This window comes from Nipponia nippon, unplaced genomic scaffold (genome assembly GCF_047370975.1).
Source record: "Nipponia nippon isolate SJK-2023a ecotype South Korea unplaced genomic scaffold, ASM4737097v1 scaffold_1, whole genome shotgun sequence".
NCBI lineage: Eukaryota > Metazoa > Chordata > Aves > Pelecaniformes > Threskiornithidae > Nipponia > Nipponia nippon.
This window is the reverse complement of record NW_028262290.1, coordinates 126,170,125-126,184,956: the sequence shown is the minus strand read 5'-3', so window position 1 is coordinate 126,184,956 and position 14,832 is coordinate 126,170,125. Positions and strand designations below refer to the sequence as shown.

Below are 14,832 nucleotides of genomic sequence, written 5' to 3'. Positions count from 1 at the left end.
TGATTGTTTGTACTTTCACCTGAGCTGCTCAGGGGAGACTAAATTTAGCATCTCACAGAGACAACTATTTACCCTCAGGGTCAGCATCAATTTATGTGCCAAATCTCTTGCCATATCACAGCAACTTCTAAAAAAGAAATTGAAGGACTTCTGAAAAAGTTGCAGTGGTTTGTGAAGAAAGAGCTAAAGGAAATAATTCTAAATGAAATACAGCTTTTCCCAATCAACTGAATGTTGGGGTCCTAGCAAATAAAAGAAAATAAAAACTAATCTTTAGATCCATAGTTTTTGTGCAATTTGGTGTCATTTGAAACGGACATTTCTTCACATTCTAGACACTCAGCCTGTTTGAAGAAATAGGAGATTTTTTTTTTTTATGATGCTACAGAAGAGACATGCATACACAGTATTTGCTGAGGTAGACTTTACCTTTATTTATTGCTTTGCTTAATGGAAAAAAAAAAAAAAAGACACTTAAGACCAAAAATACATGCTCTCCTCTTTGTGCACAGAAATTTAAGAACAATTCCTCTTCATCAAGGAATGCTTACTGAGGAACAGAGAGTGAACAGCTGTGGAGCTATGACATTTTATACTGGCTGAGGGTTTGTTCTTAAAGAAGGATTTTCTCTGATTTCAGAAGCACAGACTCTTTTTAATTTCGTGCTTGTTTTAGTTCAGTTTGAGACATATTTTCAGTAAGTACAGAAGTAATTTCTCTTTTTTCTTTCAAATTTAGAATGAAAAACATAATTAGGTTTCAAGCAGATATAGCTCCTGTAAAATGAAAATCAATAAGATAGATTTAGAGAGAACAAACTTGCTTCAAAAAGTTTCAAAGACGTTAATTTCCTGGGAAAAGCATGTAACTAAAAAGGAAAGGAACTGTTCCTGCCAGGAACAAAGACGTAAGGACCCTTTAAGTGGAAACTAGATACTTTAACTTGCTTTGCAATGTTTCCACCATAACTTTTTTGTATGCATATGTGTGCGTGCATGTGTGAAGGAAATGCATCTTTCAAATACCTGTTCTGAGATATTTCTAAGTCTCTCTTCTTGAAAACCTTCTGCTCTTCCTCCCACCTCTCTTCCAAGCCCAGCGCCATATACCCAGTATTTTCCAAATCTTTCACTGGCAGTCTCCGCACTGCCGCTCCTCTCCCAGACACCACTGTCTCATGTTACTTCCTAATGCCAACAATAGCTTTTGCTGCTTCCCAGAGCTGATAGTGCCGTTTGGGAGGGCACTGCTATAATTAACTCTGGCATCACCTCTGTGATTTATCTTTGTCACCTAGCAACACCAAAAATGTAATGGGTTGGATCATCCATTAGCAAATCCGTACATTTCAACCACAAAATATGAGTAAAGTGATGGACATTTCTTCATCCACTTCCAGCTCCCACAAGCATAGCACCTTAAAAATTGTCCTTAGACATCTACTGTTTATAGCAAGTCATAGTTCATATACTCCCATCTCTTCCTAGTACTTAGGTTGCCCAAGGAAATTTTCCTACGTATCTCCCTGCCTGGATATATTAGGCACCGTCTGGAGAAGGGAATGAGGAAACTCAAATTACTTCATCAGTAGTTAAAATAAACAAACTCTCCTGCTGATTCCATCCAGTTCAGCATGTTACCTCATGGAGCGCTATCACATGCCAAGACAACACATTTGGCTCGAAAACTTCCTAAAATATCCCTCGCTGGATGCATTGTCTGGCAAGTGTTGCTATATGTGTTCTCTACTCATCTGCTCTTCCTTAAGTTGTCAGAGAAAGGCTATAGGAAAAGATAATGCTTTGGCCTGGTCCTGGCTTTTGTTACCTTGTTATAATCTCATTGCACCACCCTCAGGTACCATAGCTGCCCTACCTGTTGAAAATAAAGATGCATAGGTACACCAGATCAGCTACTTGACTTCTCTGACAGTGGAGGGCTGATTAGCTCAAGAACAAAAAACCCCTGATAATCGTCCTATACTATTTTCAGGATCCCAAACGGATATCTTTGTAAGGTGGACATAATTCCCTGGATTTTTAACAAAGCATGGATGTGATGGACTACAGATAGGCCTAGTGAGAACTGCACAGGAATAAAGGAAGTAAAGGCTGCAGGTTTACATTTTTTCTGGCTTCTTCACAAATGTCCCAGGAATAACTTAAAGTAATACCAGTCCCCTAAAATTTTCTTCAAATATTCCCTTTACAGGGTTATTTTGTTCAACTGCAGGAACTCTTGCCATGGCCTCTATTCGTTAGGATCACTCTCTCTGCTGTTCAAACATCCTAGCAATTTTACAGTAGCAAGCTACTGAAAGAAACTTCTGCTGGTCAGCTTTCCAGCAGGCTTTACACCACCTCTAACAGTAATTAAGAATGTCTCTATCCTATATATCTTTTTTTTTGTATCTGCAATTTTCATTCAGTTATAGACTAGCTTTCTGTTGTGAGTCATTAAGACAGCTTTTACATTTCATTCTAAACAGGATTGCTTTTGTTGTGTAGGGAAACTACACAATTTATTTAAAATTTTTCATTCTTTCTGATAAAAAATAATACGTAAGTGTAATATGGCATCTAAAACTTTTTACTCGTGACATCACAAAACATTTAATTCTGGACAAAATACAATGTTTGACAGAAAACCGTTGATTTGTATTCTTTTAAATAGTAAGAATTTGATACTCATCTATTTTATATAAACCAATGTATTTAAAAGAGAAACACTGATTTCCTGAGAGATACAAGCTTTTGTACTATTTTTTATGAATTATTTTGGTTACTAATTTAATCTGTATGGATATTTACACAGTATTACTTTAAGCATTCAGTAGAGCCAAAGGAAAGATGCCAGCAAAAACAGTAGTTGCATGAGAAGCTGGAGTTCTATATCCAATTCTACTGTACAAGTCCAACATATCACCTTTGGGGATTTTCTTTCCATATCAAAAAAATGTTAGGATAAAATAAATTAGACAGGACATGGACATTACAGAAATATTCCATCAGAGAGTGCATCATACAATGACTCCAGATAACTTAGTTCCTCAGCATGTGCCATTTACCAGTCCAAACTACTCTGTCTAAAAAGAGTGGGAAAGAGCGAGCCCCAAATCTTTTTGTTATCATAAAGGATAAAAGTGACTGTGTTTTAGGACAAGTTCTTGAATAACAGCAGCACTGTTACTGCATGCTATGAAAAAGCAATTAACGAGGTAATTGTGCTTAGGAATGTATTTACTGTGTGTAAAATTACCTGTCATGCGAACTCATGCTTTTTTCAACAGATATCTTTGAAATTCCCAGGAAGAACAAACTGCAGGTTGTACAAAAAAATTCAGTAAATAGTTATTCAGCAAGGTTAGCAACACAAACATGCCTAAGGCTAGGAAACATTCATGCCTTATTCTAAAAATTTCCAAATGTCTGTCTCATCAACAGAAATAATACTGATTTTAGAATTTTATCACTCTTTTTCCTCCTTAGACTACAGTAATCAAATCATCGTTTTAAGTAATTCATTTTCACTTTAATTGCAGCTTTTTAAAAACAGGTTAATAACCATCCATATTTCAACTGTAGATTTTATGAGTTATACTTATTATGCAACCCATTAAAGTTTTATAGTCTTTGCAGAATAAAATAATCATTGATCTTTTTCATCTGAGTGCTATTAAGACAAAGGGTGTAAACATCAACTGATTAAAACATTATTTAAAATGCTTTACAAAATGCTTTATAAAATTTAGTTTTAAGTAATTCCACTCATAAAGACTTGACAAATCTGAAGAGTACTTAATTTAATTTGCTTTACGAGAATGTTTTGCATGCAAAGCAAAAGCCTGAGGGACCCTGAGTCCCCAGTAAAGGCTGTGCTATTGCCTTTGCCTTGGATACTATGACTTTCCAAAAGCAAGTTATCTGTCAGCGCACTGTGCAGTGCCCTCCAGCAAATGTGTAAGGCAGAATGAGATAACTCAGAAAGTCTGTTCTTTCGCTATTATTAATAATCAGTTAAACAAACAAGCATGTGAGATATTTAGATCCTATTGATTGTTCTAACAAAAACAATAAGCCACTTAAAAAAAAAATACACAGAAAACAAAGCTTGCTGTGTGTCATTTTTAAGTATGTGGTGCTCTTTGTCCAGAGATCATTTCAACCCTGTAACACTGCTCATGAAAATACTGTCAAGTTTATATTATGTATAACCTACTGCATGGACATTTATCTAATAGTGTAGTCATGAGCTTATACAAACAGCATACTTCTGCCTCAGACCTCTTCAGTTAATTATGGACATGAAAATTGGTGGAGACTAGTTAGAAGTCCACCCATTCTCACACAGCAAAAAGGAGCAGCACAAACATCTGTTCTTCAGCCACAAGGTGCTGAGTGACTGGAGAGTGATATACTGCCAGAAAAATCCTGAAGAAACTGTGAGCTATCAAACAGATGGTGGAAGTGTACATGCTATATGCTCACCCTGCACGAAGAACAACATCCTACCCGCACCCACAAAGTAAATACAATCTGCAGGTGGCAACTGCCAAATGACCACCAGCATTGAGACATCTATAAGGACCTTGAACAAAGCCACAGAGCTGAATACCAACAGAAATGGTACCTGGAGAAGGCCAAATACAGGTGATGCTATTACACACATACTGGAAATAAGCCTTCCGCATAATTCAATCAAATTTACCAAAGGCACACATTACACTCCAAAAACTGGACAGCAACCAGGAAACAGGTACAGTCGGATAATTTACATCTGCGTTACAGTTACAGAGATGAATTCAGGGATAGGTATTATAATGTTCAGCAAGGTGAAATGACACAAACTTAGGCTATTTTGGGATAATTTTAACATTTGCTTTCCCAGGAGAATGCACATCCTAGAAACCTGAATTTCTACTGAAAGCAATCACAAAAGGTTGGAGCACCCTTGATACAAATTTAATTTAAATAAAAATAAAACTTTTAATGGATTTTTATGGTGTCTACTCATTTGTACTCATGAGCAAATTCCTCTAAGCTATCAAGACTGCTGTATTCTACGTGGCAAGAGGTGACAGCTGCTCATCATAAGCATAGGAGACTGCTAATTCTCTAATTGGAACATAATCCAAAAAACTGTGCAAATTTGTTGTGAGGAATCAGAGAATGGGTTGGAAGAAACCTTTACAGATCATCAAGTCCAACCGCCCTGCCATGGGCAGGGACATCTTTCACCAGATCAGGTTGTTCAAAGCTCCATCCAACCTGGCCTTGAACACTTTCAATGACAAGGCATCCATAACTTCTCCAGACAACCTATTCCAGTGTCTCACCACTCCTATAGTAAATAATGTCTTTCTTCCAATCTAAACCTACCCTCTTTCAGTTTAAAATCATTGCCCCTTGTCCTGTCACTACAGGCCCTCGTAAAAAATAAAACCTCCATCTTTCTTATGAGCCCCCTTTAAGTATTGAATGGCCACAATAAGGTCCTCACAGAGCCTTCCCTTCTCCAGGCTGAATAACCCCAGCTCTTTCAGCCTGTCTTCATAGGAGAGGTGTTCCAACCCTCTGGTCATTTTCGTGGCCCTCCTCTGGACCTGCTCCCACAGGTCCATGTCTTTCTTTTATTGGAGACCCCAGAGCTGAATGCAGTTCTCCAGGTGGGGTCTCATGAGAGCAGAGTAGAGGGGGAGAATCACCTCCCTCGACCTGCTGGCCACACTGCTTTTTAGGCAGCCCAGAATACAATTAGCTTTAGGGACTGCAAGTGCACACTGCTAGCTCATGTCCCATTTTTCATTCACCAGTACTCCCAAGTCCTTCTCCACAGGGCTGTTCTCAACCCATTCATCACCCAGTCTGTACAGATATTGGGGACTGCCCTGACCCATGTGCAGGACCTTGCACTTGGCCTTGTTGAACTTCATGAAGTTCACAGGGGCCCAATGAAAGCAATTCCAAAAACAGGGCCAGGAGTGCTAATAAAATGTAAGGTAATGCTAAGGCAAAGATAGCAAGAAAACTTTTGTTGATGCCTGGGTTGAAACTTGCGGTAGTCCCAGCTATAAGTTGCAAGTAGAGGCCAAAAATTTTCAAAGGAGGTTGCAAAGGTATTAAGGCTAGATTTAGTAGGATGCTCCTTAACAATGCATCAAGTTCAAAGAAAATAATAGCAATAATTCTGGAGACAGCTGCTAGGGAGCTGAGACACTACTTGCCAGCTGCTCTGCAGTGCAAAGGGAAATAACAGCCACGCAATCACAGGCAACCATGGGAAGGTTACCTGAGGGTTGCAGGAGCGCTCATTTATAAAGTCAGAATATGATCTCTGTTCCCTGTCCATGACACAGAGCATAGACCATACACAAGAACAGGCAGAAAGAGTATTCCTGGAGATCTGGATCCACCCTAAACTGACTCAAAACTGGAAAAAGACAAAGAGCTTAGTTTTACCATATCTCCTGGGCTGTGAACATTTCCTCTGCATCAGAGAATCAGAGCTTTACTGTTATTTCAAAACAGAGCCCAGGGTGTAGATTAAGGATTTAGACATCCAGCAAATAAATCTGGCCAATTCAAATAATTGAATATTTCATACTGATGTTGATTCATTCCTGTTTTGCAAGCACCAAATAAAAACATCTGAATTGCCAGGATTTTCTTGTGTTTGCTCATTCCCTAATCCCTCTTCTTCCCCTGCAGACTTCTTAATTAAATGTCCTGGCCAGTGTTGAAAATGTTATTATATATTCCTGAAGCCAAACATTATTTTTGCAATCTGCCCTATTTTGAAAAATATTCAGCTAAACAGCGATATAGACCATAAAGAAGAGTATAGCTATCTTACAGATCAATTGCAGTGCTATGGAAAGGAAAACAGCAAGCCAAACCCCCTGTTTCTAGACACCTGTAAATGAGCAGCCATGCAAGGAATATCCCCAGAAGCAATAATCCCTCCGTTTGTCTAACAAATTAACAATTTGTTGCAGTACAGTTCTCCACCTTATAAAGGTCCTTCTCATGGAAATAACATTAAAAAATCAGCAGAGACTATATTTTTACTGCCAAGTTCTTCTATATAGGCAGTATTCCATTTTGATTCACATAAAACTGAGGCCATTGTGTTGTCCCCGACTATGCTCTTCTGGAAACAAAGCATTCTGACAGCATGTCATCACAACTGAACTTTAAAGGATTTTATATGATGAGGAAAAATAGTCTCGTTATGCTCCTCTGCTCAATTAAGTCAGAAAACATAAAACAAAACCATTATGTAGAGACGTACAAAAAACCTGGGTTTATTTTGTAAATTTCAGGCTGCGAATGTTTAGAAAAACTAACATGTATTTCAGATTCCTCCTCCACTCTTCACTATCAAAAACTACATCTTATTCATAACATCCAGAAAATTGGCACATCATTTCTGCAGCACATATCTCTCTTCTAGATAAAAAAAAAACTATCCAGGACAAGAGCCTAAGGAAAAGATTTTTAAAATGTCTTCTGGCAGCTTTTTGACAGGTTTTCTCCACATTTCCTGGCATAACCCTTCCCACAAACACTTGTCAGCAAGCAGGTTTTCTACATTGTCCATTTCTATCAGTTGTCTGGCCACTACAGGACAAGACTGCATTTCCCAAGCAACCATGAAGCTACGCCCTGTATGAGCTAACACAGTGGTTATCAGCAGGCTAGGCAGAGCCTGACAGCAATACCAGAGCAGGGAGAAAAGTAGGTCCCAGTGAAACAAGCCAGCCATAATTGCCTGCTACCGATACCTACAAACACAAGCTTCACCTCTATAAATTAGAGTGCAGCCTTTTTGCTGCTCTGGAAGCTGCTAGAATGTTGCACAGGCTGGTTTTCAGGAAGCAAGGAGCACTACATTGGCACCCTAACCCAAGCTGCCACTGGAGCCCTAATCTATGGGCAACGGCTGCTGTTACCTCCTCCTCCTTTCCCATATGGCAAACCTCTACCAGGGGAAGGTGAAACATGAAGCTCTTAATATTGCATCTGGGGCTATTGGCATAGAACAAGCAAAGAGGAGAAATCAGGGGACTGAACAAGGATTACTACCAATGGATGATGGGAAAGAGACATCTGTAGAGTAATAGTTCATTTTCCATCCATGTTTAGTACAGTTCTGACATTGCCAGTGCTCTTCCAAGTCATACGTTTCTAGTCAAAACTGTAATCATGTTTCTTTCCAAAGGATGCTTCTTTGGGAAACTTTCCACTGGCAACATGGGGAGATCAGGCTTTAATTTGGAGTGATGATGGAGCTTTTCAAGCAACATCCCTATTTCTGCTTACAAGCATTTACTCAGATCTTCTACATCATGGACCTCTTCCACTACAGATTATGCTCAAACTACAGTCTAAAAAGCGTGATATAATATTTTTTAGAAATTTTTCAGGAAAATGGTCAGTATATCCTTCAAAGAATAAACAAACAAGGAGTGCAATGCATTGTCTGATTTTCCACCTCATAATGGCAAATGTCCTGGATTTGTAAACTTTAAATTCTGTCTCTCAGGCAGCTGAAATATATAATTCTGAGAGCTTCAGAAATAAGCAAAACCTGGTTTCTGATGCATCTGTACTTTGAGAATGATAGGCTTTGGAGACTACAAAAAAGACCTGAGTTTTTTTCTGTGGGAGGGTCACTTAGGGCTGACACTGATATCTAGCAAAACGAAGCATTTCCTCTTATTCCAGGGACTCTCATAAATATTTTCCTACAAGTTAATTAACTTCTGGACTTTGATGCTTTGTGAAATTTCTTTGCAACCAACCATTGGCTCATGAACAGAAACACCACATATGCACATTCACATGTACTCACTGACCAGCTCACGCTGGTCAATACAACTGCTACTAAAGCTTTGTGTCTCTAAGAACTAGTTCTTAGAGAACTAGACAGACTTAAAGCTTCTCATTCTGTAGATGAAAACGCAGAAGTATACCAAATGTTCGCTAAATGATCTCAAACATTTTTCAGAATAGATAATTATTTTTCTATTCCTCTGTCAATCTTCAAATCATATTTTAAAAAGCTACATAAGCATTGTTTGTAGTCCTAGTTTCTTTCATTCATAAAATTTAGCTATTTAAATCCCATACACTTGATTCATCTTCTTATATCAGATAAACTTGCAATGAACTTGTGATTCTTCAGGGTCTGAACCAGTGGGCTGTTTTCAGTTTAAACAGCTGTGGTGTTAAAATTTCTTTTTTCATATGACTTGAGGGTACCCATTTGCTTCACAATTAAGAGCACAGCACCTACAAATGTTCAGCTAACCAGACTGTTAATTGGTATGTTTGCTTTACGCTTTCTTGTATAAATAGAAAATGTTCCTCCTGAAACTGAATGGTTCAAAGGTTTACTTGTTATCTTCCTTGCATTTCTCAGGTTACTCACTTTTTACTTCTCCCTCTCCTCAGTGTCCAAAGATATTACTGATAAAGGTTTGCATATCCCGTGTTCTCTCTTCTATTCTCTGCTCCGATAAAAGCTTTTGCCTTTGTAGAAATCAGTGCTGAATGTTTTCTTCAGAGGCGGCCAGCAAAACCTGAGCTAGCTTTAGAGCAAAACATCAGTAACAAAGAAAGTAATCTTATGTTTGTAATAAACTGAAATAGAGTGAAAAAATATTATAAAATACAGCACCTTACTATTATTATTTGTGATACTAAAGATCAGTATTTGGTTTTGTCAGTTCTTGTGTATGTGCCTGAGATTCTCCATTGGTAAGTTACTTTTGCTTTCACGTCTCCTAATAGTTCTGTCCAGTTCATCTGAATCCTCAAATTCCCTTAAGATTGTCTTTAGATAAAATTAGAAGCATAACTGCTTGATAAATGGAAGTATTCCTCTGTAAGCATACAATACAATATCAGCACTTCTGTCACCTGATTTCTGAGTGGAATTTAATATATCAGCTGTGAATAGCTTATGATCTGTCCCATAATGTGGAATTCATCTAATTAAATGTAGATGCAGCTGAGCCAGTCCCTCATTATAGTCAGCAGAGATGAATGGGAACTTTCAGGGTTCACTTCACCTCATGCCAAAGTAGACATAAAGGGTGATTGCAACCTACGTTTGTGCATTTTTCTCCACTTAAAAAACTGGAGAAATTGCTCATTTTTCTGCTTTATCTTTTGCAAAGAAACTTAGGCTGATTAACTCAGGCCTATGCCTATCACAACCAAACTCTCAAGTTGAATTAGGATTGCCATAACCAGAGACCACTTTTTTCTCTGAAACATGACTGAATTTTTACTCAAGTTTCTCCTTGATCATGATCTTCTCAAGTGAAGACTGTTGAAAAGTGGCCAGTAAGTGACCAAAAATCTGGACTTCTTTCTAGCCTCTTGGGAAGTAGCCGAGACATGCTGCCAAACTCATTAGTTCCTGTCGAATTGTGCAAGGGTCAAGAGGTCTTTAGAAATCCATTTCCTAAGACACAATCTATGACTTTGACATCTCAATCAAGGGTAAAGCTAATTTATTGACAACGCGAGAGAGAACATCCAGTTCAGGTGTTCTTTTAATGACTACCTGCTTGACCTTGGCTTAGCCACAGAACATAAATGCTTCTCCACTGGCACTGCGTAGGATTGTCAGTGAAGTCAATGAATATCAAGCATTATCAACAGCTACAATCATTCATGAGCATGCATATTTACACAGATCTTTTTTTGGTTAAACACTTGTTTTCTGTCCCACATTCACATACTTAAAGCCCTTGTCAGCATTCTGTTTAAAGTCTAATATGACTTGTGCGTTACCTTCTCCTTAGGCTGATAATGCTCAGCAGCAGCTGATGTGTCCCCAAAAGATTCGTCAGCTTGGAAAGAATTTCTGGAAATATGCAGAACTTCTCAGCTAGCCTACATGTTTGGAGGATGCAATTAACCATCACTGGCATATGAGCTAAACAGAGCAGCATTCAATAATGTACTGTTCAGAATGAAAATGGGAACACTGAGGATGATGCCGCATGTCAGCACACATGATTAGAAGGCAAAGGTCACGTTGCAAGGGAAAGACTATGAGTAGCAAGGCAGGTGACAGCAGCTCTGATGACAGCATCCTTACACTTGGGACTGACATATTCTGCAAAGGTGGACTTGGCAGATGGCCACGCATCACAGGAAGAAGTACTCTGCATGGGAACGAACTTCAGAGTGCTGTTAAAAAGGGCTGCTAGTCTCACTCTTGAAACCTAGGCTCAGTTTACTGAAAAACTGAAGAGACAAGGAGTCTGTAAAGAAACTTTTTCAAATTTTAAAAGCTACAGTGCTTATACCAAACAATGTACTAATAAGATGATGTTCGGGAATAACAGGGTTTTGACAGGAGTTAATTTTTACTTTCTTACTTCCAAATTAATATGAGCATATCTTCCCCAGCCTCTTCCCCAAGATAATTACAGTATAAAACCAGTCTTTATAAGAAAAAAGAAACTGCAAATTCATGGAACACCACAAGATTAACAATTATTTATTAAAATTCATCATCAAAATTGCATTTGAATTATGCAAAGTTCAACAATTTGCAAAACAATCTGAAGACTCTGAACTATGGAAAATCCTGAAAAAAACAGAAGTTCTAATAGACAATTTCTAAAAATTCAGCTGGCCTGTTAGATTGAATACAAACAGTGATCACAAAGCAAAACGGGTAAAAAAAACCCTAAAGCATAGTAAACAAGTCTAATGGTTTATCCATTTCATTATTAGTTATCAGTAACTTGGTTAAAAGTAGCACTTTTTAAAACTTTGCTGCATACCTATATACCTTTTAAAATTTGAAAAAGTTTCTTTGCAATATCTATTACAAAGTTTCATTATAATAATAATTCTTTGACATTGTTTCTGAGCATTTTAAGACTTGCAGCTTATAGCTTCTCTGATCTCTGTTAATGCTGTGAATTGCATGAATTTAAGACTGCATATATAAATATTTTTGACAATTAGTTTATGTTAATTACTCTAAAGTAAAATGAATATCCATAAAAGGTAAATAAATGAACATTTAATTATGGAAATTTGCTATTGATTACTACAAATTGCTTCTAGAATGGGCGCATTCTTTTACTACTCTTAATTATTGTAATTAAGATTTTTGCATGCTAATTAGTATTGTTTTGGCATGGGAAATTCCACCCTTCTGTGTCTCTCAAAGTAGGTAAGCACACACATTCTTAATTTTTTTTTCTATATCTAGTATATGTAAATAAGGAAAAGAACTTCCCAGAGTACATTAAAATTAAAAAGAGGCATAATTCTATAAAGTCAAAATTAACATAAAACCAATTTAGAATTTTTTTTCTTTTAGAGCATTAAATATCTTAGAAACAGGAAAATTGAAACATTCATGACATGTCAGTAAAATAATGACAATACTTAAGGAGGAATAAGATTTCTGTAATTGTAGATAGTATGACTAAGTAAAAAAAATTATTAAAGAGAAATCTAACCTTGTTTTAACCTAGGGCGTGAGAAACAACACATCTAACCTGAAAAAAATACACTGTTTGCCAGTGAATAGCTCATATACCAGCTAATGCTGTTCTCATTCTTACTTTAATTGCCTCGACAGTTTTATCTCTTGTATCCCCTCCAATCTGTAATTTTTAAGTATTTCTCAGGAAGCCTGTTGGAGATGGGATGTAGAACACCATCACTCTGAGAATTTCATTCTCTCAGAGTTGCAGCGAACCGTAGGTTAGTGAAACTCTGCACATCTTAAATTAGAGTGGGAAACTCAGAAGCCCTGTGACTGAATATGGCCTGCAACTTTATTGCATGTCACTTGGGATCATATCATTTTTTCCTTCTACATTACTTCTGGCTAACATTCAGCTAGGCTTTAATTTACAACCTACCCGTGTGTCTGAAAGAGCTATTTGGCCCTTAGTAAGGGAGAGGATATTCCAGGTTTAATTGAGTACATAAAATTCTACTTTGTGCCCTCTTGAGTCTTCCGTGGAAACTGTGGCTCACTGAAGTGGACAGGAACTGTTAGGAGTGTACTTACTGCATTGAAGTTGGGGAAGAGATTGACTGCTGCGGCAGTGTCCAGAGGAAATGGAAGAAATGGTTTAATATCCAGTGACGGCTGCAAAGGTGGAGCAGGAGGACGCACTAAGGCTGGAAGAGCAGGGCTCTGGCATGTACCACCTGTGTGTAGAAGGAGACAGAAGGCATTCAGCAAGTACTATGATTAAGGAGAAAAAAAAAAGCTGACATAAAAAAGCAACAATAAAAAGCCAATATTGCATTAAACAAATACATTTTTATTTGTCCACAAATTACTACATTACTGAAAAAGAGCATAGCTGACTCAGTGACTGTTGATTATAATTCTCTGCCAGAAATTGCTTCAGGTATCAGTCTATCATTATTTAAAATTAGATAATAAACCATTTCTCTCCCTGGATTACCTGGAACAATAGTTCAGCATATGTCTGACTTCCCTTTAGAACTTCAGCTAGTCTCATTCTGCTATAATTTCAGTGTTTCATCCCAACCCTATTGCTCAACCCTCTAAGTCATGTCATTTTCAGACTTTTGATTTTTTAATTAAATGCTCACTCATGGAGCTTACAGCTTCAGAGTCAACCTAAACCTTGCAAACACAACATACCTTGCTGTCTCAACAGCTGATCAACACAAATCTAAATTAAGAACAATTTCAGCAGCCACCGAAATTCTGTTTATGGGAAGGTACCGAGGAATACTTTCTGCTCTTGCAAGGGGTGGAGCTGATTCAGACTCTGTACAGCAGAAAGCTCCCCCCAGCTAACGCTACCAACCACCAGTTCTGTGGGAACATAATGCAAATGAAGAAATCCCCTTGCATACCAATAAGTCACTACCTGTTTGCAGTGGACCCTATTTTACTAATTTGTTCGCCCCTTGCCACAGCCAGCTAAAAGCTGGAAGGATCCAAGCCCGTTCTCTGCTTCCAATGTCTCCCATGTTTTGGTTGCACTCCAAAACATCAATTCCATGTTAATTAAAGACTATTTGGATCCTAGGAAACTGTTAAAATATGCCAGTGTTCTTCTAATCGGAGAGGCAGGCAACAGACTGTAAAAACCTGCTGGTAAGAGGCCAAAAAAACATAAAAAAAATGTAAGGGGAGTTTTACCCCACTCATTGAACAGAGACACAGGCAGACAGACCAACTGAGGAAGAGATCCAAAATCTGTTTCTTTTTTTCCTTTCGTACATACAGACACTTCATTAGACAAGCTGCATACATTCTTTAAGAGCCCAAATATAAAGTACTCAGAATGATATACAGAATCTCTCCATATTTGGCCAGCAAATCTGCTAACAAGGTTTGCCATTTAATGCTTCTAATCGAGGGCTAACAGCACAGGATTTAATTAACCAGTTGTACCAGATCATCCACAGTTCTGCTTCTAGGGATAAAATCAGCTGGAGCCAAATTTTCAAAGAGTGTTTTTTTGCCAACTTTCAGCTCCTCTGTGAAGCATTTCACTAAGAATCATTGAAAGGAAAACATTACCTACTAGTAAACTAAAGGTATTGGATTAGGGTTCACTCCAATCTCATGCTAGTTTTTGCCCTGGAGTAACTGCCATTTTTGGAGTAATTTGTACATTTACCTCTATGTAAGAGTGTACCAAGCTCTGCTTGATAAGCTCTGCTTTCCATAGCTCACCAGCACAGAAACATCAAGTATTTAATGATTGCCATTAGTATGGCAATTGCTACATTCCCATGGATTTATTACAGAAACAGTATAAAAATAAATTTAACAGGTCAGAAAGACAACAA

The 14,832-nt window shown here is 37.8% G+C and overlaps 1 protein-coding gene across 11 annotated transcripts in view; it reads right to left on the bottom strand.

Moving 5' to 3' along the window:
* The window catches only part of ZNF385D (zinc finger protein 385D), a 439,008-nt gene that overhangs the window by 125,452 nt on the left and 298,724 nt on the right, over nt 1-14,832 (bottom strand). For all 11 annotated transcript variants that reach the window (XM_087771557.1, XM_087771526.1, XM_087771537.1 and 8 more), the window contains one exon: nt 13,061-13,203. In XM_087771557.1, the coding sequence (XP_087627683.1) occupies nt 13,061-13,203 (143 nt within the window). The remainder of the gene's footprint in view (nt 1-13,060; nt 13,204-14,832) is intronic.